This window comes from Pleurodeles waltl, chromosome 5 (genome assembly GCF_031143425.1).
Source record: "Pleurodeles waltl isolate 20211129_DDA chromosome 5, aPleWal1.hap1.20221129, whole genome shotgun sequence".
In the NCBI taxonomy this organism is placed as follows: domain Eukaryota; kingdom Metazoa; phylum Chordata; class Amphibia; order Caudata; family Salamandridae; genus Pleurodeles; species Pleurodeles waltl.
The window spans coordinates 705,666,362-705,690,492 of record NC_090444.1 but is presented as its reverse complement, the minus strand read 5'-3'; the positions used below and the strand labels follow the sequence as shown (position 1 = coordinate 705,690,492).

General features: G+C 44.0%; 1 protein-coding gene across 10 annotated transcripts in view; it reads right to left on the bottom strand.

Moving 5' to 3' along the window:
* The window catches only part of MAP7 (microtubule associated protein 7), a 657,230-nt gene that overhangs the window by 73,840 nt on the left and 559,259 nt on the right, over positions 1-24,131 (bottom strand). For all 10 annotated transcript variants that reach the window (XM_069234655.1, XM_069234654.1, XM_069234656.1 and 7 more), the window contains one exon: positions 20,501-20,605. In XM_069234655.1, the coding sequence (XP_069090756.1) occupies positions 20,501-20,605 (105 nt within the window). The remainder of the gene's footprint in view (positions 1-20,500; positions 20,606-24,131) is intronic.

Sequence of the window (24,131 nt, the reverse complement as noted above, 5' to 3'; positions counted from 1 at the left end):
GTGATGGGGTCACTAAATGACACCATCAGCAAGAAATTTGAGTATTTACCAAAATAATGTAGAGTTTCTAAACCTGATGAGCAACCAGAATGTTCACCTTGGTTAGGTATGACCCAAAGAAAATGAATTTCAGGCACTGAGGATAAAATTAAAAGTAAAAAACCTAAGTTTGCAGGTGCAGATTTAAAACATGATGGTGATCAGGGTTGAGCTTAGTGCTTCTGGCACTGTGGATGGGCAGGATAGAGGTCAGAGCGCTCATGTATCCATTGACAGCAGTGAAGCTTTTGACCCAGAAACTGATCTGCTTGCTATTCATCGGAATTTGACTCCAAGCCAGAAGGTTTGAAGATCAAGCAAATTAGAACATCAGAGGAGACATCCAAGACCTCAGGATTTAAATATGGGCATGGTGGACCATTTGGGTGATGAGATGTTCGATCCCCTTTTGTTTAAGCATCACCTTTCCCCTGAATAGGCACCATCAAAAGATGTGGCTGACTACATCTCCTTCTGGAGAAGAAGGGAGATTTTTAAAGAGGTGAGATCATGCTTGAGATCTGAGTGCCCACTCCCTCCCCTGCCAGTTAAGTTTGAAATGACCCCTAATTTGGACACCGAAGTGATGGCATTTATCAATCAGAGCAGGAAAGACCCAAGGAAGGGTCTAGAAAGACCGTCTCTTGGACATCATTGGCCCCTTATCAAAAATATTTGAGATAGCAGAGTATGCCTACTTAAATGATATTCCAGTGGATGCCAAATAGTTATATCAGTGGGCACAAAGAACTATTTGCCTCCTGGGCACTATTAATACCACCTAGGCCAATGAAAGAAGGAAGAGTATTTCCTTTAAATTTACCCAAAACTGATTTAATTGGCAAACAAGGACACCTCTTCATAGATGATTTTTTTAAGGACATTGCAAAGTATGTGGGAGTATTTAGCCCTATCCAAAAGTTCAAAAAGGCATTAAGAACATTTTTCAAAATAGAGTTTTTGTTAGGGCCTGGAGAAAGCGTGGTCGGTGCCGAGGACAGTCCACCTCTAGACCCTATTTGGGATGTGCTAGATCCAACCAGACATCTTCTGGATCCTACCAGGGTTTCCACCCTCGAAGACAAACATTTCGTAGCAGGCCCTTCAGAGGAGATAGAAGACAAAGAAGATTTTCAACAGCGAAGAGTCTCACAAGACCTTTTAGATACCTCTATAAAGGTAGGAGGCAGATTTGCTACCTAGTTTTATGGGAATTGGAGACTAGTAACTCAGTACCCCTGGGTTTTAGAGACTGAAAGAGGATACAAACTGGAATTTATAGAGACCCCGGTTGAGGCAAAGACTCATCAAGAAATTTCTTTTTCAGAGAAAGATTCAAAGTTGGTGATCGAGGTGTGGGAGTTGTTGGCCAAAGCAGCCATTCAGGAAGCCGCGGATGGTGTTCTAGGTTTCATCAGCAAATATATTCTTGGTCAAAAAGAAGGACAAGGATATGTAGCCAGTAATAAACCTAAGAGATTTGAACGAGTGGGTGGTGTTTCACCACTTTAAAGTGGAGGGAATTTATCTGTTAAGAGATGTGTTAAGGAAAGGGGACTGGCTAACAAGACTAGATCTCAAGGATGCTTACTTGATTATACCCATTTGTACTCCCCACCAGAGATACCACTAGTTCAGATGATTGGGAATATTGTGTCAATTCTGCAGGCTCACGTTTTGGCCTTTCATCAGCACCCTGGTGCTTTAACAAGGTTCTTCGCCAAGTAGTAGCTTGGCTACAGACGAGGGGAGTGAGACTAAATCTACCTAGAAAGCATTCTAATAATGGGCCAGCGCAAGGATGTTGTCTTACAAAATACACAAATGACTGTGGATTTACTGGATTATCTGGGTTTTGTGATAAACAAAAGGAAACTGTCTTTGACCCCAAGTTGAGAAACTCAGTTTCTGGGTTTTGTTGTAGACAATGTTCAACTGAAGTTGAGGCTACCAAGGGAAAAACTAACGGGGTTAAGAAAGGAGTTAAGGAAGGTGTTAGGGACGAATGTGATATCACTAAGGGTTTTGGCAAGAATTCTACACATGTTGTACTCCACGACTCAGGCGATATTCCCGGGTCATTTGCATTACCAAGCCCTTTAGAAACTTTAAGAACCAACTGGTCAAACACTCTGATATCATCTCTAGATTTGGAATCCATAGAGAAGTTGGAATGGTGGCTCAAGAATGTAGAGGCATGGAACGGCAAGGCAATTTTCGTGTAGGAACTCAAAATAGTATTAGAGTCAGATGCAAGTTTAGAAGGATGGGGGAATCAATCCACAGGTGGATATTGGACAGTTCAAGAGATGAAGTTCCACATCAATTGCTCAGAATTGTTGGCAGGTTCAATCGCAATACGTTGCTGTACCTGTGGAATGATGAAATGTAAAATGCTCAGTATGGACAATGTGTCTGTTGTGTGATATGTCATCAGGATGAGCAGACCTCATTCAAAGGATCTAGCAGATCTGGCAAAATACTTTTGGGGATATTTTTTGAACAAGGGAATTTCCGTAGTGGTGGAATATATTCTTGGTCTAAACAATGGTGTGGCGGATTGGTTCTCCAGAAATTTCAAAGATTCAAGCAACTGGAGGTTGAACATGGAGATGTTCCTGGGTATTCAGGAAAGGTGGGGCCCTTTTGATGTAGATCTATTTGCAGACAGACTGAACACACAAACGTCTAAATTTTCAGTTGGAGACAAGACCTGGATGCTTGGGGAATAGATGCTTTTCTGCAAGACTGAGGGGGTCTAGCTCTTTATGCTTCCCTCCATTTACTACGATACCAACCGTTCTCCAATTATGCAAATGCAGGAAAACACTGTGATAATAACCCAAATTTGAAGGTCAGAGGCATAGTTTCCAATTTTGATGGAAATGGTAATGACTTCCCCTTCATATTCCAACTTTCAGGAGGTAATCCTAGGGCCTCTAATAGGACAGGGACTTCCGGAATTGACAGCTTGGAAGATTTCAGGAGACTGTGGGTAATCCCAGATCTTTTGGCAGAAGCTTTCAGGCTTGCATCAGAATTCTGGGCGTCAGAAACAAGGAAAACAGACTGGCTTGGAACAAATGGGCTTGTTGGTGTGTTTGACTGAATTATTATCCCGTTACAACAGATATAGCCCATGTAATAAATTACTTGACTGAGTTGTTTGGATACGGATTGTCACACAAAGCAGTGACAATCAGTGATAGCAGCTGGCCATTCTTAAGTAGACAGCATTTCTGTAGGACAGAATGCACTCACCAGAAAGATTATGCGTAGTATGCAAGTCCTCCTACTCCCAAGCATTCTTCTTTGTGGGATGTTGGTCAGGTATTATGGGTATTAGTAAGTTGGGGTGACAACTCTACCCTATAAAACATATTTCTAATAAACTGACAGCTTTGCTTTGTCCCTTCAGGAGACCTTCAGATAAAAGGACTTTGGATGTTACAAGTACAGCCAATCAACCAGAGGGTCTTTGTTTCTACATTAGGAGAAGAACTAAAACTTTATCTACATCTATTTTCTACCCTTATTTTGTACTGAATGAGAGACTTTGCTCGATTAAATGTTTGAAACAGTATGAGAAGAGAACTGAAAATTTGAGAAACAATGTTGCTTAGTTACTGATTTCTTACAGATGGCCTAATAAAGTGGTCTCACCCCAGACTTTGGCAAGATGGGTGAAAGAGGTCATGGGAGAAGAAGGTGTGGTCCAAAAAAACATCAACTTTTGTTTTGGGTTGCAGCCTGCAAGGTATCTTAAGAGATGCAGATTGGTCGAATGAGAACATGTTCAAAGCTTGCTTTTTTAGACCTGTTGTGAAGGCTATTGATGTTTTAACAGCACTTTAAATGAATTCATATAACGTTAGGCTCCATCTCATGCCAAATATAGCTTTTCAACAGCCTGGTCTGCAGAAAATCTGGATTTTATTAAAGACAGAGGCTAGGATTATCACAACACTTAATAAATGTATGAATTTTCTTTCAGGCTAAGGAAGGTCCTGAAATCGTATTCTAGTTTAGCGAGGATAGTGCGTTCAGAACAATCAACTTTAGATTCCTAAGACTTTGTTTTGGATTTTATCTTGTTTGCAGTGCTTAAAGAAGGAAGATGTCTACTTGTTGCTGAACTTTATAGTTTACTGGAATGTTTACAATGTTCTAAGTTCTCTCTATTGTCGCTGCTGTGAGCAGACAATAAAAGGGGGTTGCATAGTCCTAGCCTCTGTGTCTTTAATTAAATCTAGATTTTCTGCCCAGCAAGCTGTGGAAAATCTACATTATATTGCACAATTTTCAAAACACAGAGGAAGGAGTTAGGTGTATGTTACATGCAAAGAAAACACTGCTCGGCTGTCCCAGTGACATGTTTTGTTATTTGTATTTATAAAGTGCATAGCTACCCGTAGGCCTCCCAGCGCTGAGGGCAAAATTGAGACGTAAGCAGAAAATTAAGCTTTGAATAGTCAACTTTTCAATGCTCTCCGAAAGGAAAAGTCATGGTTGGGGAGGCGAAGGATGAGAGGTAAAGAATTCCATACCCTGGCACCACAATAAGCCAGAGAGCTTCTGCCCCATCTTACCTTCTTTACACTAGGAATGAGAGCCAGGGCATCTGTCGAGGAGCTGATCTGTCTGGGAGGTATGTGGAAGGATGCTAATGTCCTAAGCAGGGAAGGACCTCTATTATACAGAGCTCTATGAATACAGCACAGGGTCTTAAACTCTATGGGGCGTTCAACTGGGAGCCAGTGGAGTGAGGCAATCACTGATTTGGCTGATTTATGCCTCTATATACTCAGAAGCAAAGGGGCCGAGGCATTCTGTACCACCTGCAACTTTCTAATCACATATTTGGGCGATCCAATATACAAGGCATTACCATAATCGAGGCGCGAAATAAGAAGAGCCTGGAAAATAAGTCTTTTGGCGATAAATGGTGAGATTTTAATCACCTTCCTCAAAAGTCTGAGCAGACCAAAGGAGGTAGATGAAACTTCATTAGCTTGAAATGCCATACTAAGCTGGGGATCCAACCAAACTCCCAGACTTTTAATAGGTTCCTTAGGTGGAGGAAGATTTCCCAAACCCTTCAAAATGGAAGGATTACATTTCAGATGAGGGTGATGGCCTAATATCACCTCGGTCTAATCATTGAATTTAAGCCTACTTTCGGACATCCATTCTGCCACTGCTTGATGGCAGGAGGCAAGAGATGAGCAGTTGGCACTAGTATTTTTAGATAATGAGACTACAAACTGTGAATCATCAGCATATGACACCAAAGAGAGCCCAAACAGCTTAACAATCTATGCTGGGGTAGCATATAAATATTGAATAAGGTAAGACTAAGCGAGGACCTCTGTGGCACTCAACAACTACTTTTAAGAAGCTCAGAGTAGAAAGACCGGTCAAGGACCTGAAACGATCTTTCCTCCAAGAATGATGAAAGCCATCCCAGGGCAGCGCCCGAAATACCAATCTCCCTTATTCTCTGAAGTAATATATCAGTGTCAACAGTGTCAAAAGCAGCACTAAGATCTAGCAAAATGACTACCGTCACAATGCCTTGGTCAAGGTGCTTTCTGGCCTCCTCTGTGACCGCAATCATGGCTAACTCTGTGCTGTGGAGGGGTCTGAAGTGGAGTGGAGGATATTATCTTCCAAGAAGCAAGACAATTGCGCATTGACATGCCTTTCATTTATTTTGGATAAGACAGGCAACAGCGAAATGGGTCTGTAATTACTAAGCAGGGTGGCGTCTAAGTTGGGCTTTTTCAGCAGAGGTTTGACAATGGCATGCTCCCACTGCTCCGGAACTAAGCTTGTGGGCAATGAGGAATTCAACAGATTGGTAATAGCAGGGGTGATGACAAGAGCACCTAGTGCTAGCACATGAGGAGGAGCAGGGTCAAGGGGAGATCCTGACTTTAGAGAGACCAGAATTTTCAAGACCAAGCTTCGAATATTGGAGAGAATTCCGGAAAGAAAATGGAGCTTGAAGTATGCTTCCCTGTCAACTCAGAAGACTGAGCGGCAACTGCCGGAAAGGTCGAATAAATGTCCATGATTTTTTGTTGAAAAAAACCTTGCCAGGTTATTGCTGTGTTCTTGAGAGTCTTCCATTAGATTGGGATAGTGGAGTGGCTGAATGATTTCTTTGAGTGCCTGAAAAATCTCTTTAGGGGCGTTTGATACTTGCTCAATTCTTGAGGAAAAATAGCTGGATTGGGCTGATTTAATTTCCACATGGAAAGCCCTGTTAGCTCTCCTGTATTCCTGTTTTAAGGAATTGTCATACAATTTTCGCCTTCTTCTTTCCAGTCTCCTACATTCTCTTTTCAACTGGTGAAGGTGAGAGGAGAACCGGGGGCACCTTTCCTACGATATCCTCCAACTTTGGTGGAAAAGGGAAGCAGCACATCTAGACTATTAGTGATCCAACCATTAAAGGTTTCTGTCAGACTCACAATATTGTCCCAAGGGGAGGGATTCTGTTTCTCCAAAGTATTAATCCAGGCGCTAGCCTTAAGGTTGTGCCAGCGTCAGAAGGGTTGAATTCTTGTCTGAGAGGACGTTTTACTGATGGAAGCAGCTAGCTAGGGAGTTATCAAAAAGTGGTCAGACCGGGCCTGGGGGAGAATGGCAAGGAGGTCAGGTCCTCGATGTTTGTAAAGACTAAGTCGATGGTGTGCTCCTTCACATGCGTGGGACCTTTAACTAGTTGAACTAGCTCTAGCGCATCCATTTCCAAAAGAAGGGACCTGGCGTCGCAGTTTTATGGGTTCTCTAGATGTAAATTAAAATCACCCAGCACCGTAAAGTTGGATTTTGTACAAATTAAATCAGCAATATGTTCTGAGAATGACTGTAGAAAAGTCTCGGGGGCCAGGGGGACGATAAACACATACTTTCACAGCCTAATAGCTGCAAACGATGCAAAGTGTGTGTCTACAGATAATAGCAATCCCTCCACCTCAAGAGGTGACTCTGTCAAGCCTATTTATCAAATAGCTGGGAGGTAGGGCCAAAGCGATATCAGGAGCATATCCCTCATGGAGCCATGTCTCAGTAAGAAAAAAAGGCTATAGGTGTCAACTCACTCAAAAGCAAATTCACATCCAATTTATGAGATGCAAGGGAACGATAGTTTGCCAGGAGGAAAGTGTTTATAGTACCATCCTGGGGCAGAGGTCTGCAACCCGAATTACTCTTTGGTGGGGGGGTGAGGGGGGATCAGCCACATGTAGTAGAGAAGTCCACAGACTTGGTGAGGTCAAGGCTGTGAAGGCATGTGCCCAAGGGGATATGTCAGAGTGAGGAGGAAGTCGGTGTGTACTTAATTACCTTCCCCCTAGCATGGACAAGGGTACTGGCCCCTGGACCCGTCCAGGCGCAGACGAGTTTGCCTCAAGCGTGCCTTTGGCGCGCCAATGGCGCGCACACTGCACACCTGCTGCATTGCACCTAAATATAAGCTGAGAGGCAGGAGACGGGAGCTAGGCCGCCAACTCAGCAAAGATGGCGGCTGAAAGCGTGCAGGTGAAGATGAGGATAAATGGCTACCTCCGTAAAGGGATAAAACTGTTTAACCCCGGAGCCACTGAACACATGCCAGGGGGAGAGAGGAAAAGGATTCAGAGCATGATATGACCCGAGTGAGGATACAATATGTTAAGCAACACAAACGCACATTAAAAATATATAAAAGGTAAAACAAGTTCAAATGCCAAAGCTATAAGATCAGGCAAATCCGATTGTTCAATCTAGGTTTAGTAAAAAGATGCATGAAGGACCAACAAACGGTGGCACAACGCCAGAATTTGTAGGGCTCACAGCTGAGCAATCAATCAAACGTGTCATCCTTTACAAGAAATATGAAAATTAGCACGTTTAGACAGTTCCCGCTGTGGGGTCAGGAAAAACTCTTCAGTGCTGAAGTAAAGAATAAGGAAGACATCTGCTTCAAACCAACAACCTTGGTTGTATTGTAATTTATAAGGTGACTCAATCACAGGACTTGATTAAGGAGAACACACATAGTGAACCTGCACAGAAGTAACTCCTGCCCGACCCACATCTAAATGAATTGAGGTCCTAAGGCATAAAAGACCTACAGAGTTAAGTAAGAAACACTGATGTGTTGGGATAAATATGGGAAATTCTTGCAGAATTAAAACACATAATCAAAATGCAGATACATACAAAGTATACTTGGAAGAAATCACATCAAGATACTTAACACAGCCCAGACAGGAAAAAATGTAAGTCATAGTGAATGCAGCTGTCACACTGTAAGGTGTAACAGGTAAAGTGAACTTCGCTCTGGTGCAAGCAAAGGCTGTTTGAAGTGGAAGTCATGTCAAAGCTCAACTGAAAGATATACTTTTAAGATGTTTCAATAAAGGAAGTGGCTGTCCCCCTAGCTTCCAATCAGTCAGAGGAATTTCAAAGGGCAACTATTGACACCACTTCCAAGCCTGGTATTACATTTTAAAGTTGGTTGAATTGAAGTAAGGTTGTTATGAGATCCCAGAAATCTGGAACTGATACACAATTTATCAATGAGAAAAAGGTATCTGAACCATGACTTTATAGTTATGTACCAGGATCCATCTGTAGTTAGCCAAATGCTCTGCCAGGCTCTCCTTTATGGCAGTCTGGCTGACCTGGACATTGGCATGGTGAATGACGTTCTGACATTTGATGACCACAGAGCAGTCACATTCAAAATTGGACAGTATTCCCACAGAAGGCTGTGATGGGTGAGTTGCACACCTGGGTGGAGGCAGTGTTTCCAACAAGACCAAATAAATGCTTGAATCCATAGAGGGCACTAAATTTATTGAGTCAATTTCCCATCCAAACATGTTAAGACTTCTCTTTTTCTACCAATGCCATTTTTCTCATGACCTGTGTACAACAAACATTGTTAGTGGTGGACAGGCTCCTTCACAACCTCTCATCTTACCAATATATCAAATATATCAAGTGTTACAGCTCTCTCAATATTAGGACAATAAATATCTGATCAAATTGATTGTTGATCCTTAGGTAGGCATCACTAGACATTCATATTCAAGGGTTTTGAGCCAGAGAGACATTTATGTGTTATCGGTCTTCAGACTTTTAATGCAATAACACCCATGTTAAAAAAACAAAATTAAGGCCCCCAAAACAACAAATATTTTTTACAAATATTCTATACCACTGCCAGCTCTAAACATATTTACAAACTGCAGTTATAGCTTATAAAATGCAATCAAATAGATGGCTGCCAATATGCCTTGTGCAGTTTGGTCTACTTAAAGAAGAAAAATATCCACAGTGTGATCCTTCAACAGAAATGAGGCAGAGGGACTTTGAAGGTTATTTGAACATGCCTTCTTAAAACCTGCTCCTGCTAAGACATGAGTGACTGAAGATGATATGAATGACCCATTACAGAATGGTGTTTTTTTTGTTTTTTACAAAAAAAACAGCACTATTTTCGCATGACCCACCTCTTGGCCATCGCCTGGCACCCTCTGCCCCCAATCTCAAAAGGTCATAGGCTTCTCAGGGAAGGCCAACCTCCTAGTTTGAAGACATGTGGTATATATAAACATGTTTTTATGTTGTATGTGATTTCACAGACAAACAAATTCACAAACTACCAATTTTTAGAGATACTTTTACCCAAACTGACTATTCAAAACTGTTCAGATGAGACTACATTTACCATTTGTTGAAAACAAATTCAAAGAATTTATTTTCTCAATTACCTTTTACAATCCTTTTCATTCTTAAAAATCTGTAAACGCTGTTCATCTTGACAATGGATTCTGTTACTTTTTCCACTTCCCACTGCTGAGTTTTGCCTACTCCACATTCTGTCTCCATCCTCTTATTTTTTTCTCCATTCCAGTGTTTCCATGGAGGACATACTCAGCCTGTTTCTTCTCCTATTTTTAAAATTAGTTAATTTTCTCCCTCCCTCATAGTCTTTTTCTCAACTTCTTGCTTTTTGTTGGAAACTCTTCTGTCCTCACCTTCTTTCTCTTAATCATTTATCTACCCTGTTTTCCTCTGTCTATCTATTTACCTCTTTTTTCACCTTTATTATTAAAATTATGTTCTCTAACCATGATTACCTTCAAATTAACAATTCTAGTTATTTTAATTGTATTTTAGTAAACCAATAGAACGTGTAATTTATCTCTTGTTTTCCTATTATTCAAGCTCAAACTGTTTTTATATTGATTTCTTTGTCAAAGCATAGGGTTTTTTACTATGTGGAGGCTCAGAAAATAGTTTCTATTGTTTGTCTTTTTCTACTAATTCATGTAATACAATTTGCACGTTTGCCAATAACCCACCAATTCTATAGAGGTGAAAGCTATTCTCAATGCCTTCCCGTTCCACAAATACTTTGTTTTCACTCTTTATGTTGTGCCAAATATTGGTTAAGGAATCTGAAAGTCAGTATTCTGCGCAATGTAAAGAAACCTTTGATAGATGTTTTTTTATAGAGCAACCCAATACCCATTTTGAGAAATTACAAATTTACACATTGTTTGCCAGTAGCAGTAGACCTGGAGATTACCAGATTTACATTCAAAAAGACATTGATTACATCATGTTATGTAAATTCTAAAACACCTAAAAATCTGTTTATCATTAGGCAGTCTATTGTGGGGATAACCAAGTTGCCTATTGCCAAATTAGAGCAAAGATTGAACGTCTTACATATTCACAAGCCATGTCAATTTATCTAGGACCCAACAATTTTTGATCATCCACATCTAACAGAACCATATTTGCCTATGTAGAGATATTATCTCCATCTCACCGAAGACATTAAAATCCTGTAATGATAGAGTCAAATGATATTCATTCTGCAAGGGACTTGATTACAAAGGTGAATAATATTGGGGAATTAAAACAACCTTGTCTTATTCGGTTCGTCAAGTGGAGGGTTTGTGTGCATTGCCCACTGACCCTCACATTAGTAAATCAGCTACAGTACAGCATCTTTACTATTGCTAGAAATTGTTGGCCACAGGCCATTTCGAACAGAAGTTGAAACACAAATTGTAAATTTACATCCCGAATCAAAGGCCAACTCTGCATTCTGTAATAAATGCAAGTGTGGCCTCCATATGGTTGGTCAATGTTAGTGAGCTCAGTTGCTACTTTAAATGCAATCTGGCAGCGTTTTGTGGCATAAACTTATGTCATTATGGATTAACAAGGAACATTAATACTTCTAGAAACCTACTTATTAGTAACTTAGCCAAAAAGCTTGTTCTCCCTTATTAATCAAAGATCGTAGCCTATTAAAGGCACATTTGACTGTAGACCACTCAACTCTTATGTAAGACTATTTTCTGTCACTTGACATAAGTTTCCTGTGCGTAGAATCTATTAACCCTATATTCCAAGAATATTTCTACCATATGTGCAAATAGCTCCCCACACATTTCTTTTAAATAATCCAACAGAAACAACATTATGAGTCAGGTTCCTGGTGGAATGGATGTTTTAATGTCAATTTAATTTTGTGAAAGGTGATGTCACTCTAGAATTTTCCTTTCTTCTTCAGAAATCATCTTCAATTACAGGTTCATAATTAGGCTTCTAAAGATGTGCCTTGTTGTAAAGTAACAAGTAAAACTGTCAGCCATGTTCCCTTTTGCTTGGGACCGCCAATTATCTTTACAGGGACACTGATCATCTGCGTGCCCTCTTTCAGGAAAGTCAACCAAGCAACGAGTCACCCTGTTTTATACAGTCTACGATACCCTCCGTATTTTTGGCAACTTTGGTCATACCATGGGACGGCATAGAAAAATTGTCTCAAGCAGAATTCAATTACTATAGCCCGAAATCCACCCTTATTCTGAGTCTTTCCTTCATGTCCTCTTCCATTGCGCTCTTGCTGTACTTGGCTTCTTCATTTCCTATATGTTTATTTAGTAACTTCTCCTTCCAGGTAAGAGCTCATTTCCCAATGTAGACAAAGGAGCTAAACCATCCAGTAGTTTTTTTCTTAATGAAAAACCCATCGCACCACTCCCCTGCAATGCTGACTTGCATCCGATTTAAGTTCTAGGAAAGAGATGACAATCAAATAAAGTCTTTCATACCCTGCAATACAACCCAGTGTATAATTCACATCATAGTTTCAATATGAACACAAACAAAGCCAACATACCAGCAAAATCTGTGACTCCAAATAACCAATACCTCAAAGTATTTGTCGTCCACTGTAGTACCTTCCTCAATGCAAAAATATACATGTGAAACTAATACTATGTCCGGTTCTATTGTAATACCAAACACACAGGGATACAATGTTTTGTTTTTTTAGCAGCGTTCTTACTGGCATATTTCTACTACCCCAGTATGAATTACTGATTTCTTCATCACATTCAATCATCCCAGTTTTAGAATCCATCACTACAATTTTACACTCTTTTCTGGGGCCAGCTTGCATATTATCCTCGAAGACCACTTTAATCATGGTTAGAGTGTGCAGATTTCCTTCACTTCCTTAAAAGATTCTTTGTTTCTCAACCATATATGTGCACTATGGATATCTTATAGAAGGTATGAGGAAGTTGCCCATTTTGTTATGCATCAAAGAAAGTGAAAAATTGCAAATGAGGGCTTTACATGAAGGTTTATAAAACTCTGCATAATGTGCTCCTTCCGCTGAAAAATAATATGTAACTTATTTATCCAACCCTGAATAGCATCAGAACATGTTCAGAAAGTACTCCAGGATTTCAAACATGGTCAAGAAGAGTTTGCACAAAATCCCCATTCCCTGGGGTGTTGTGATAGGTATGCCCTCTGAATCACATTTAAAAGCCACTTGTCACAGCAAGAAACGTCAAGGAAGCTTGTGAGCAATATAAATCTGTGTGATTGACATTTTAATACTCAAACTGTGTGTACTCTTCCTCCTTTTGTTGCCTATCCTGCAGTTGTTTCTCCATATCTTGGGCATTTATATAGAGGTTGGGGCAATGCTTCACTTAATCTGGCTTTGTGACAAAAGGGCCATATCTCTGTCTGCAGCTGAGCTCCACTCTCCTTCAGGCCAAGTGTTGTGCATGTGACAACTCGGAGGGGTGCAGCTGTTTGCAAGTCCCAGGATCCCCATACCACAAGAATTTTGTCTAACTCACATTTGGCTGCCACACCCGCACCTTGTGAGAATAAAAACAAGCATTTATATATCCAACAGGTTTCTTCTTGTCCAAACCTCTGCCGGAAACCCAGGCAATGGCAAAGACATTTGTCTTCAGTTTTGTTGAAGTTAACTAAGCAGAAAGTAGCCATTACAAACTTGGACCGATTCTTCTCTTCTTGAAGCATGCCTGAACTGTTTTTTTTGTTTTTTGTTTTTTTAACAGAATTTTATTGCATTTTTTTGCATCAATACATACAATACATTAGCACAACAACAGTATGTCATCAGCAGTAATTCTGAGAGGGTCTTTAGTACCTCCTATTATATCCAGATAGCTCTTATAAGTCTCTCCTGATTTCTCCCCTAGTGTTACTGTGTAGTCAGTGTATTGTTTCTCAAACTTTATAACCGTTAAACCCCGTCCTTCCCCCAACCCCTTCTGTGGGAATGTCCTAGCCACCTCACCATTCATGCCTCTCGTTCCACTTAAGTCTTGACGTTAAGGCACCAGGATTTCAGCTATCCGTGGTATTTGCAGGTGATGTGTGGTCCTGGCAGTTCCTCGGCTGTCATATATGGGATGTTGCCCACCCTCGTAGATGGGCATCAACATTTCTTCTGTTGTGGTCCATCTCCCACTCCACCCAGATGAGGTTTCTGCTTCCCAGATCTCCTAATCTTTGAGGGCATCTGCCAATGGCTCCGATGCCCATGCTCCCTCTAGTGAAGTATGTCCCCTCTTGGGCTCTCTGGGTCTAACATCTGACTCGTGTCCCACCCATTTGGTGAATTCTGTCTTCCATGTGGCTATGCGAGGAACCCCTTTGCTCTTCCAATTTCTGGTTATTTCCCTTTTTCTTAGCACACAGGCTAAGTCCTGCAATCAGCTACTGATCTTATTTTTAGATGTGTGTGAGAACCAGCTCAGCAGCATCAGTCCTCAAAACATGGGACCTCTTTTTCTAAAACAGTTGAAACTATGTCAGTGATTCCCTTCCTAATGCTCCCCAAAACATGTGAAAAAATGTGACGCTTACTTCATTATAACGAGCGCATTTAGCTGTGTTTATATGATATATCTTATTCATTTTCTCTGGTATTAGGTATGCTCTATGTAATATATAGAAATTAATTAGTTTAAACTGGGCATTTCTTGTGGACTTCGTTGTGTTATATTGGATGTTTTCCCAGTCCTTGTCCCCAATAACTTTGCCAAGGTCTGCTTCCCATTTATCTTTCAGGCCCTCTAGTAGCTTCATTACTTCCCTTCTTAGTCTCCCATATATGCAGGTCACTCCTCTGACCGTACCCGAGGCTATCACTAGATACTGACAACTGATTGATTGGTGTGGTTCTTCTATCCCAGCCATCCAGTGTTGTTTAATAGCTTCCGTAATTGCTCTACGTAGTGGAAAGTGACTTCTTGGCAATTTGTACTGGGCCCTAAATTCCTCGAATTAAAGGAGCACTCCATTATCATAGAGTGCTCTCATCTCAGTGGCTCCTGCTTCCTTCTAGGACCTCAACCCTCTCCAAGATCCTCAGTGTGGAAGTTACTCCCGAAACCCTATCAGGATGTCTGGAGAGTATGGGATCTGTATGGGTATTTTCCAGACGTATCTTGCCCAGCACAGTTGTGTAACTTGGAATTCAGGTTTGTTTTCGTTACCAGTGTCTGGGAGCCGTAGAATCGCTCTACACAAAGCTGCTAGGTCAGGGACCAATATGGGGAGTAATCCTCCTGGTGTTCTCCTTCCCACTACCCATTGTGTAAGCCATCGCAGCTGGGCTGCCAGATAGTAAGCCTCAAACTCTGGGACTGCAATACCTCCCTCTGTTGTCAGTCTCTGCAGTGTGGTCATAGCTACTCTGCGGCAGCCAGAACCCCATATGAATCCCGTTATTATGTTATCAATTTCTCGAAAGTATTCCGTATCATCTGTGCAGTGGTATATGTGGACCCCTAGGTAAGTAAGATTGAGATTCCCAGCGCAAGGGTCCTAGATCATCAGGGCGTATGCCATCTGCCTGTACTGGGATCAGACTGGATTTGTTCCAGTTTACCTGGAGTCCTGACAAGAAGCCATATTGCTTCAGCATATTTCGCGCTCCTGGGAGGTCTCTCTGGGGGTTCCGAAAGAAAAGGAGCATATCATCTGCATATAATGCAATATAGTGCTCCTTGCTATCCACCTCCAATCCCCAATACTTCGTCCCTCCTCGGGTCCAGCATGCCAAGGGTTCTAGGGCTAATGCAAATATTAAGGGCAAAGGGGGCACGCCTGTCTAGTACCCCTCTCCACCCTGTAATCTTGAGATATTTGTTGTCCTGTTTGGACTCTAGCCGTGGGGTCCATATAAAGTAAACGGGTCCAGGAAACGAATACCTCCCGTAGCCCCAATCGTTCCATCACTCCTTATAAAAAGGGCTATCTAGGCTGTCAAAGGCCTTCTCTATATCTACTGCTAGAACTGCTGCTTTCTGCCTACCGGATGTATTGGTCCTCAGGACTGCACAGAGGCGCCGTATGTTATGTGCTGTGCTTCTCCCTGGGATAAATCCTGATTGATCTGCGTGGAGCAATAGGGTCATACGAGGCAACAGGCGCATCGCCAGGATCCTGCTTAAGATTTTATAATCTGTATTTAACATTCAGAGCGGCCTATAAGCTTGTTTATCAAGGGGTTCTTTGCCTGGTTTTAACAAGGGAACAATTAGGGCATCTCTAGTAGATTGTGGTAGAATTCCAATGGTCTTGACCACGTTAAGCATATTGGTCAGTCTGAGAACTAGGGCTTCTCTAAGTGTTATAAAACTCAATAGGGATCCCAATGGTACCCGGCGTCTTATTTCTGGCTATGATTTTAATCGCCGCCCAAACTTCCTGGATTGTGATTTCAGCTCCTAATGCCTCTACATGCTCTGGGGGCGATCGTGGTAACTGTAGGGTATCCAACAACTCCTTCATTTCCACCATTGGGAGTCCTGCATGTGCTCTTTATAGCTGTGCACAATATTCTCGAAATATTGTATTAATCGCTTTATTTCTATATTGTCTCGAGCCATCTTCTACTTCAAGTTCTACAATAACTGATCCTCACTTGGCGGGATTCGCCAGCCAAGCTAATAGCATGCCCGTACGGCCTCTTTCAGTGTGGGCTCACACCATATAGTTTTGATAGTCAAAACAACAATTTTTTCAACCTTAGCTGCTAGGGTTTCCATTTGCAGTGAGGAGCTCCTGGTGTAGCTCTGGGTGGTTGGGACATTTCTTTTCACTTTCCCGGAACACTGTCTTTGCTGTTAAGAACTCTTGGAGTAAAGTTCTCCTGAACCCTACCACTTCTGAGATGCATCTTCCTCTAAATACTGTTTTGAATGCATCCCATTCTGCCGAGGGGTAGTCAGCCGTGCCCGTGTTGTCTTCAAAGTACTGAGTAAAAGCTGTGCCTATCGCAGTTCGGAATACTGGGTCCTCCAGGGTTTCTGGGTGCAATCGCCACGTCGGCATGCTGTGGAGCTCTTCTCCCCATCTAAGATATAGTAAGAGTGCGTTGTGGTATGATAGGGTGCAAATCAGATATTCTGTTGTATGTACCTGAGTATGTATATCTGGGGAGCATAGTATAGCATCTATATGGACGTGCAAATCATAGGATGGAATGGTAAGAATAATCCCTATCCATGAGATGTTGCCTTCTCCAAGGGTCTTTCATACCCCACTCCAGTTGCCACTTTGAGAAGGCTCGGGCTACTCTCTCAGTCTGCGTGCTTGGAAGGGGTGGGTGCGATTTATCCAGGGTAGGATCTGCTATACAATTGTAATCTCTTCCCAATATTACCGGATCCATTAGAAAGGGGCCAACACTTTGGATATGCCATCAAAGAACTGTGTTTGATCCACGTTCGGGCCATATATACTACCCAGTACCACATCTTGGCCATCTAATCTACCCTTTACTACCACATATTGACCTTCCGAGTCTATCCCTTGACTCAGACACTGAAACAGTACCCCTGCCCGAATCCAGATCAGCACCCCTGGCGCATATGCAGAGTTTGTGGTGTACTATACTTGACCTCGCCACCTGCGCTATAATGCTAGCCCTTCCTTGGCTGTTAGGTGTGTTTCCTGTAGGAGTGCAATTTGGGTATCCTCTTCCGAATAGTCTGAGGAACCCTCTCCGTTAGATATGGAGGCCTTGCTATTTGTTTCTGTCGCCATCGGGCTGGTGTCTTCTCGTCTCTTCCTGCTCATCTCAGCCATTATTTCTATCGCCCTCTGCTGATCTTTACGTGCCTCCATGTAAGTTGGTGTGCTTCGCACTCTCTTTAACTTTCTTCTTCCACGTGCTTTTGTCTGTCAGAGATGTACGGCTAAGACCAGGTTGCTCTTGGAGGTCCAGCAATTCCCATATTTCCTTGGGTGAGTGAAACAAATGCATCCCCTCAGCTGTGGAGATTCTAAGACGGGCAGGAAACATCATGGCATATTTCACATTTAAATGTCTTAATCTCGCCTTTGCTTCAGTGAATGCTCTTCTTTGTTTCTGTATGGCCTTAGTAAACTCTGAGAAGATCATCACTTTATGACTGTCCACCATTATCTCACGTTTCTCTCGCTCCCTTGCCAGGTTGTGGTCCCGATCACGGTAATGTAAAAGACGAGCTACCACAGGCGTTGGTGGCATTCCCGGTTGCAGCGGCTTTGCTGGGACCCTACGTGCCCTCTCCAGTGCATAGATGTCGGAAAGTCCCTCTGGTGCTATCCCCACTCGCAGCCATCACTCCAGGTAAGATAACGCATACCTACAATGCGGATATTATTATTCTTGGACCTATTCCACTGTCCTCTGCTTGGAGTTCTTGGGTGCGCACCTTCGCCTCCATTGTTGTTAGCCTGGTCTGCAAGGAGCCTTCCTTGGAGTTAGGCTCCGTCAGTGTTTTCTCCGTCGCAGTTACTCTTTCGGCCAACCTCTGATGGTCGTCTGTGAGGATGCCGAGGTCTACTCCCAGTGCATCTATCTTGGTTTTGAGTGATTCTCTCATGGTTGTGATGGCTTGCAAGATGTCCGTCAGCGTGGGGTCCCGCTGAGATTCTTCTGTCATGGTATTCAGTTTTATTGAGATCATTCCATTACTTTCCGCTGCCCACCGCTCCGTCTTTTTTTAGTCATCTTTCCCATGGCAGCAATTAGGGGCAAGTGGTCTCACAGGCACTACTCCAGTCAGATGGCTGTCTTCTAGTCCATGTGCGCTCCGAGTCCCTCCATCAAAGGGCCCATCGGGATGCTACTTCAGCGGGATTGAGCATCCTTCCTCTTCCTTGCCCTTTTTAGAGCATCTTGGGTGTCAGCCCACAGTGTCCTGCTAGGCTAGGTGCTCCTCTCATTAATGGGTTCTTGTACCGGATACATACAATGTTTCTGTGGCCACCTCTAGTCCTCTGGGTCCCGGTCCACAGGCCCCTTGGTGCTTTAGGGCTGGGGGTACGCAAGGCCAGCCTCCCCCATAGCTTCAAAGGCACTCCAGTTTTCCTATCGAATTACCTTACTGTTTGCTTTCAGTGCACCCTTTTAGTCTTGCAGCGTGTCTGGCGGCTGTGGGTTCTCTGCTGCCTCAAATGTGATTGCAGTGATCGCCTTCCTACATTGCCCCACAGCCCTGCCAACTTTTTATGCCTCATAATTCAGCCTCCTCAACTCTGTCTATCGCCTTTGTCGCTGTTCTGCGGAAGCTTTGCCCGTCACGTGACCTTTGCAATTGTCTTGGTCCTCCTCAATGTCCCCTTCCACAGGACAGGTCTATCGGCAGCCAGCCAGGGTCACCAGGCTCTTCCAGGGTCCCTCCTCTGGTCTGCGAGTCCACCCCTGCCTTTGTAGGAGCCTCTATTCTCACGCACTGGGCGCAGCATTTTGGTTCAGCCTCTCAAAGTTGCTTGGGCCCTCAGGTATAGGGACCCACTTGGCACTCCCACCGCCCTTGGGTCTGCAGTGGGGGCCAGGGCCGATCACAGAGGGAGCACCTGGGGGCTCGATCGCATTGTGGCCTCCTTACCTTTGTCTCTTGTTTATGCTGCCGCTCTGCGGGAGTGCTGCAGATCGTGCAGCTCCTGCAATCGCCTCGGTCCCCTTCCAACTCCTCGCTCACTGGAGAGTCCAGTCAGCAGTTAGGCAGGGCTGCTGGGGTCGCGCAGGTTCTTCTTTACGGCCTGCAGGACTTCCACTATACTGTAGGCGTTCCCTCATCTCTGCGCACTGGGTGCCACCATGTTGTCTCAGCCCCTCACGGTTGCTTGAAGTCTCTATGAGCAGGGACTCGAAAGGTGTCCTTCGGACACTCTCGTCATTTTCGGGGCCCGCAGCTTGGGCCCAAGTGGATTATAGAGGGGTTACTGGGATCCTAATCCCATTGCGCCCTCCCTTCATTAAAGGTTGTTAGGGATGTGGGGTAACTTGGCGGGAGCTCGGTGAACCGCGTCCTACTGCATCGGCTGCTGGCCACACCCCCTCTAGCATGCCTGAACTTTAATGTATTAAAAAAGAATTCCATTTACTCCTTGGCACAATCGTACCATGGTTGCTCGAAATATGCCAGTGATAAGAAACATTGCCATGTTGCCAGAGATTACCACCATGGTTGTGCCAGGACAAGCATGCTGCCAGAAATGACCACCGTTGTGCCTGGACCAGTATGTTGCTAGGAATTGCCACTGCTGCAGCAGGGCCAACATTTTACCAGGAATTACCACCAGTGTGCCACAGCCTGCACGTTGCCAGGGATTTCCACCAGTGGGACAGGCCAAGCATATTGCCAGGGATGAGCACCAATATGACAGGGCCGGCCTGTTGTATGGAATAACTAACTCTGCCAGCATGTGGCCTGGTATTAGAACCATGGTGACAGTACAGTCCATCAGTTTTTTGTATTCACTGGGACACTGCATAAGGGAGCAACCACAAGCAAATCAGCCCTGGTACTGCTTCTTTAGTAACAGTCAAAGCTAAACTACCAAGCCATGACCACTCTGAGAAAACAGAAACAATTCTTGACCCGTTTGGGCCTCATCAGTGAGCTGCAGCTTGAGTCCTATGGCACAGTTTTGGTATAGCCGTAGCGTGCAAGTCAATTAGTATTCCCTAGTTTTGAAGGCAATTAAGTACAATAGATTTTTCTACTTTAAATATCAATATTCATTCCCATATTCTTTCAATACCAGATTTATGAGCTACAGGTATGACACCAGACCACGTGCAAAGGTTATGAGCTTTTACCTTTTTCCTTTCTAAGCGCTCTTGTTCTTCTTTTTGGAAATGCTTTTCGCGCTCTAATCGAATTCGCTCTGCTTCCTCTCGCTGGCGAGCTTCTTCTTCTTCTTTCTGAAAAACAGATCAGAAGGGACCTGGGTTACTACAAAGTAATCTGTGTAAATCGTCAGTAAATTTACTTAAGAAATGTAATGAATAGCGAAAAGGAAAGCATTATTACCAAACTGCAGGAGCAAACCAAAACTCTTCAATGACAGCTTGTACAAAACTATTAAGGGTGAGCTTTGACTGAGGGCCTGTAATTACTGCAATATGAGATGAAATTTTATGCTGTTGTGGGGAAACAAAAATCAGGAATACAAAATTAGGAATGACAATTAAACGATTTATACAATTTAAGGATCAGAGTCTATGGTTTGAAGTCAAGAGTTTAATACAGAATCTCTTGAAAACCTCTACCAATACCATTAGGCAAGGCAGGTCCAAGGTAGCAAGTAAAAGGATTGCAAATGGCACAGGAACATAAGTATTGGATGTAGGAAGTCGGCTCTGTATGCACTATTTCAAAGTGAGGAATAGTATGCACAGAGTCCATGGGTTCCCCTTAGAGGTAAGATAGTGTCAAAAAGAGATAATACTAATGCTCTATTTTGTGGTAGTGTGGTCGAGCAGTAGGCTTATCAAAGGAGTAGTGTTAAGCATTTGTTGTACATACACACAGGCAATAAATGAGGAACACACACTCAGAGACAATTCCAGGCCAATAGGTTTTTGTATAGAAAAATATATTTTCTTAGTTTATTTTAAGAACCACTGGTTCAAATTCTACATGTAATACTTTGCATGAAAGGTATTGCAGGTAAGTACTTTAGGAACTTTGAATAATCACAATAGCATATATACTTCTCAAATAAAACACATATAGCTATTTTAAAACTAGACAGTGCAATTTTCACAGTTCCTAGGGGAGGTAAGTAATTGTTAGTTCTTGCAGGTAAGTAAACCACCTACGGGGTTCCAGTTTGGGTCCAAGGTAGCCCACCGTTGGGGGTTCAGAGCAACCCCAAAGTTACCACACCAGCAGCTCAGGGCCGGTCAGGTGCAGAGTTCAAAGTGGTGCCCAAAACGCATAGACTTCAATGGAGAAGGGGGTGCCCCGGTTCCAGTCTGCCAGCAGGTAAGTACCCGCGTCTTCAGAGGGCAGACCAGGGGGGTTTTGTAGGGCACCGGGGGGAACACAAGTTAGCACAGAAAGTACACCCTCAGCAGCACGGGGGCGGCCGGGTGCAGTGTGCAAACACACGTCGGGTTTTCAATTGGAATCAATGGGAGACCAAGAGGTCTCTTCAGCGATGCAGGCAGGCAGGGGGGGGGCTCCTCGGGTAGCCACCACCTGGGCAAGGGAGAGGGCCTCCTGGGGGTCACTCCTGCACTGGAGTTCCGATCCTTCAGGTCCTGGGGGCTGCGGGTGCAGGGTCTTTTCCAGACGTCGGGATCTGAGAGTCAGGCATTCGCGGTCAGGGGGAGCCTCGGGATTCCCTCTGCAGGCGTCGCTGTGGGGGTTCAGGGGGGACAACTTTGGTTACTCACCGTCTCGGAGTCGCCGGGGAGTCCTCCCTGAAGTGTTGTTTCTCCACAAGTCGAGCCGGGGGCGTCGGGTACAGAGTTGCAAGTCTCACGCTTCTGGCGGGAAACGCAGTTGTCTTTAAGTTGCTCCTTTGGAAACAAAGTTGCAGTCTTTGGTGAACAGAGCCGCTGTCCTCGGGAGTTTCTTGGTCCTTCTAGAGCAGGGCAGTCCTCTGAGGATTCAGAGGTCGCTGGTCCTGGGGAAAGCGTCGCTGGAGCAGTGTCTTTTCGAAGGGGGGGGGGGAGACAGGCCGGTAGAGCTGGGGCCAAAGCAGTTGGTGTCTCCGTCTTCTTCTGCAGGGTTTCTCAGCTCAGCAGTCCTCTTCTTCTTAGGTTGCAGGAATCTAGTTTCCTAGGTTCTGGGGAGCCTCTAAATACTGATTTGAGGGGTGTGTTTAGGTCTGGGAGGGCAGTAGCCAATGGCTACTGTCCTTGAGGGTGGGTACACCCTCTTTGTGCCTCCTCCCTGAGGGGAGGGGGGCACATCCCTATTCCTATTGGGGGAATCCTCTTTCTACAAGATGGAGGATTTCTAAAAGTCAGAGTCACCTCAGCTCAGGACACCGTAGGGGCTGTCCTGACTGGCCAGTGACTCCTCCTTGTTTTTCTCATTATCTCTGCTGGACTTGCCGCCAAAAGTGGGGGCTGTGTCCAGGGGGCGGACATCTCCACTAGCTGGAGTGCCCTGGGGCATTGTAACACAAAGTTTGAGCCTTTGAAGCTCACTGCTAGGTGTTACAGTTCCTGCAGGGGGGAGGTGTGAAGCACCTCCACCCAGAGCAGGCTTTGTTTCTGTCCTCAGAGAGCACAAAGGCTCTCACCGCATGGGGTCAGAAACTCGTCTCTCAGCAGCAGGCTGGCACAGACCAGTCAGTCCTGCACTGAACAATTGGGTAAAATACAGGGTGCATCTCTAAGATGCACTCTGTGTGCATTTTTTAATAAATCCAACACTGGCATCAGTGTGGGTTTATTATTCTGAGAAGTTTGATACCAAACTTCCCAGTATTCAGTGTAGCCATTATGGAGCTGTGGAGTTCGTTTTTGACAGACTCCCAGCCCATATACTCTTATGGCTACCCTGCACTTACAATGTCTATGGTTTTGCTTAGACACTGTAGGGGCATAGTGCTCATGCACCTATGCCCTCACCTGTGGTATAGTGCACCCTGCCTTAGGGATTTAAGGCCTACTAGAGGGGTGACTTACCTATGCCACAGGTAGTGGGAGGTTGGCATGGCACCCTGAGGGGAGTGCCATGTCGACTTAGTCATTTTCTCCCCACCAGCACACACAAGCTGACAAGCAGTGTGTCTGTGCTGAGTGAGGGGTCCCTAGGGTGGCTTAAGACATGCTGCAGCGCTTCGAGACCTTCCCTGGCATCAGGGCCCTTTGTACCAGGGATACCAGTTACAAGGGACTTACCTGGGTGCCAGGGTTGTGCCAATTGTGGAGACAATGGTACATTTTAGGTGAAAGAACACTGGTGCTGGGGCCTGGTTTGCAGGGTCCCAGCACACTTCTCAGTCAAGTCAGCATCAGTATCAGGCAAAATGTGGGGGGTAACTGCAACAGGGAGCCATTTCTTTACCTTGGATATTCAATTATATGTATTGTACAAATAACAGTGAAGTCTACATACTTAAAGTTAAGCATGCTTCGCTCTCAAGTGACCTTTTTTCCTTAAAGCACAGGCTCAATATTAGTTTGCCTTCTCCGTGCATGCCCAAGTACTGCTAATGAATTGCCTTCTACTCATAGCACATCAACCAATGAAAAGTAACTGGAACTGCTTTTATTTCTCTTGCTCATATATTGACAGCCTGCTAAACACCAACCAGTGCTCCCACAGACAAAGCATTCTAATAAGCACTAACACTTGAACACTCATTAGAACAATGTAAATGTTGCGAGCTCCATTGAAGACAATGGAGTGCTCCGGGTTTTTAATGGCTGGTAAAAGCCTGGAGCCTCAACATTCCAATGTTTTGTTCACAGCAACAGCCGTGAA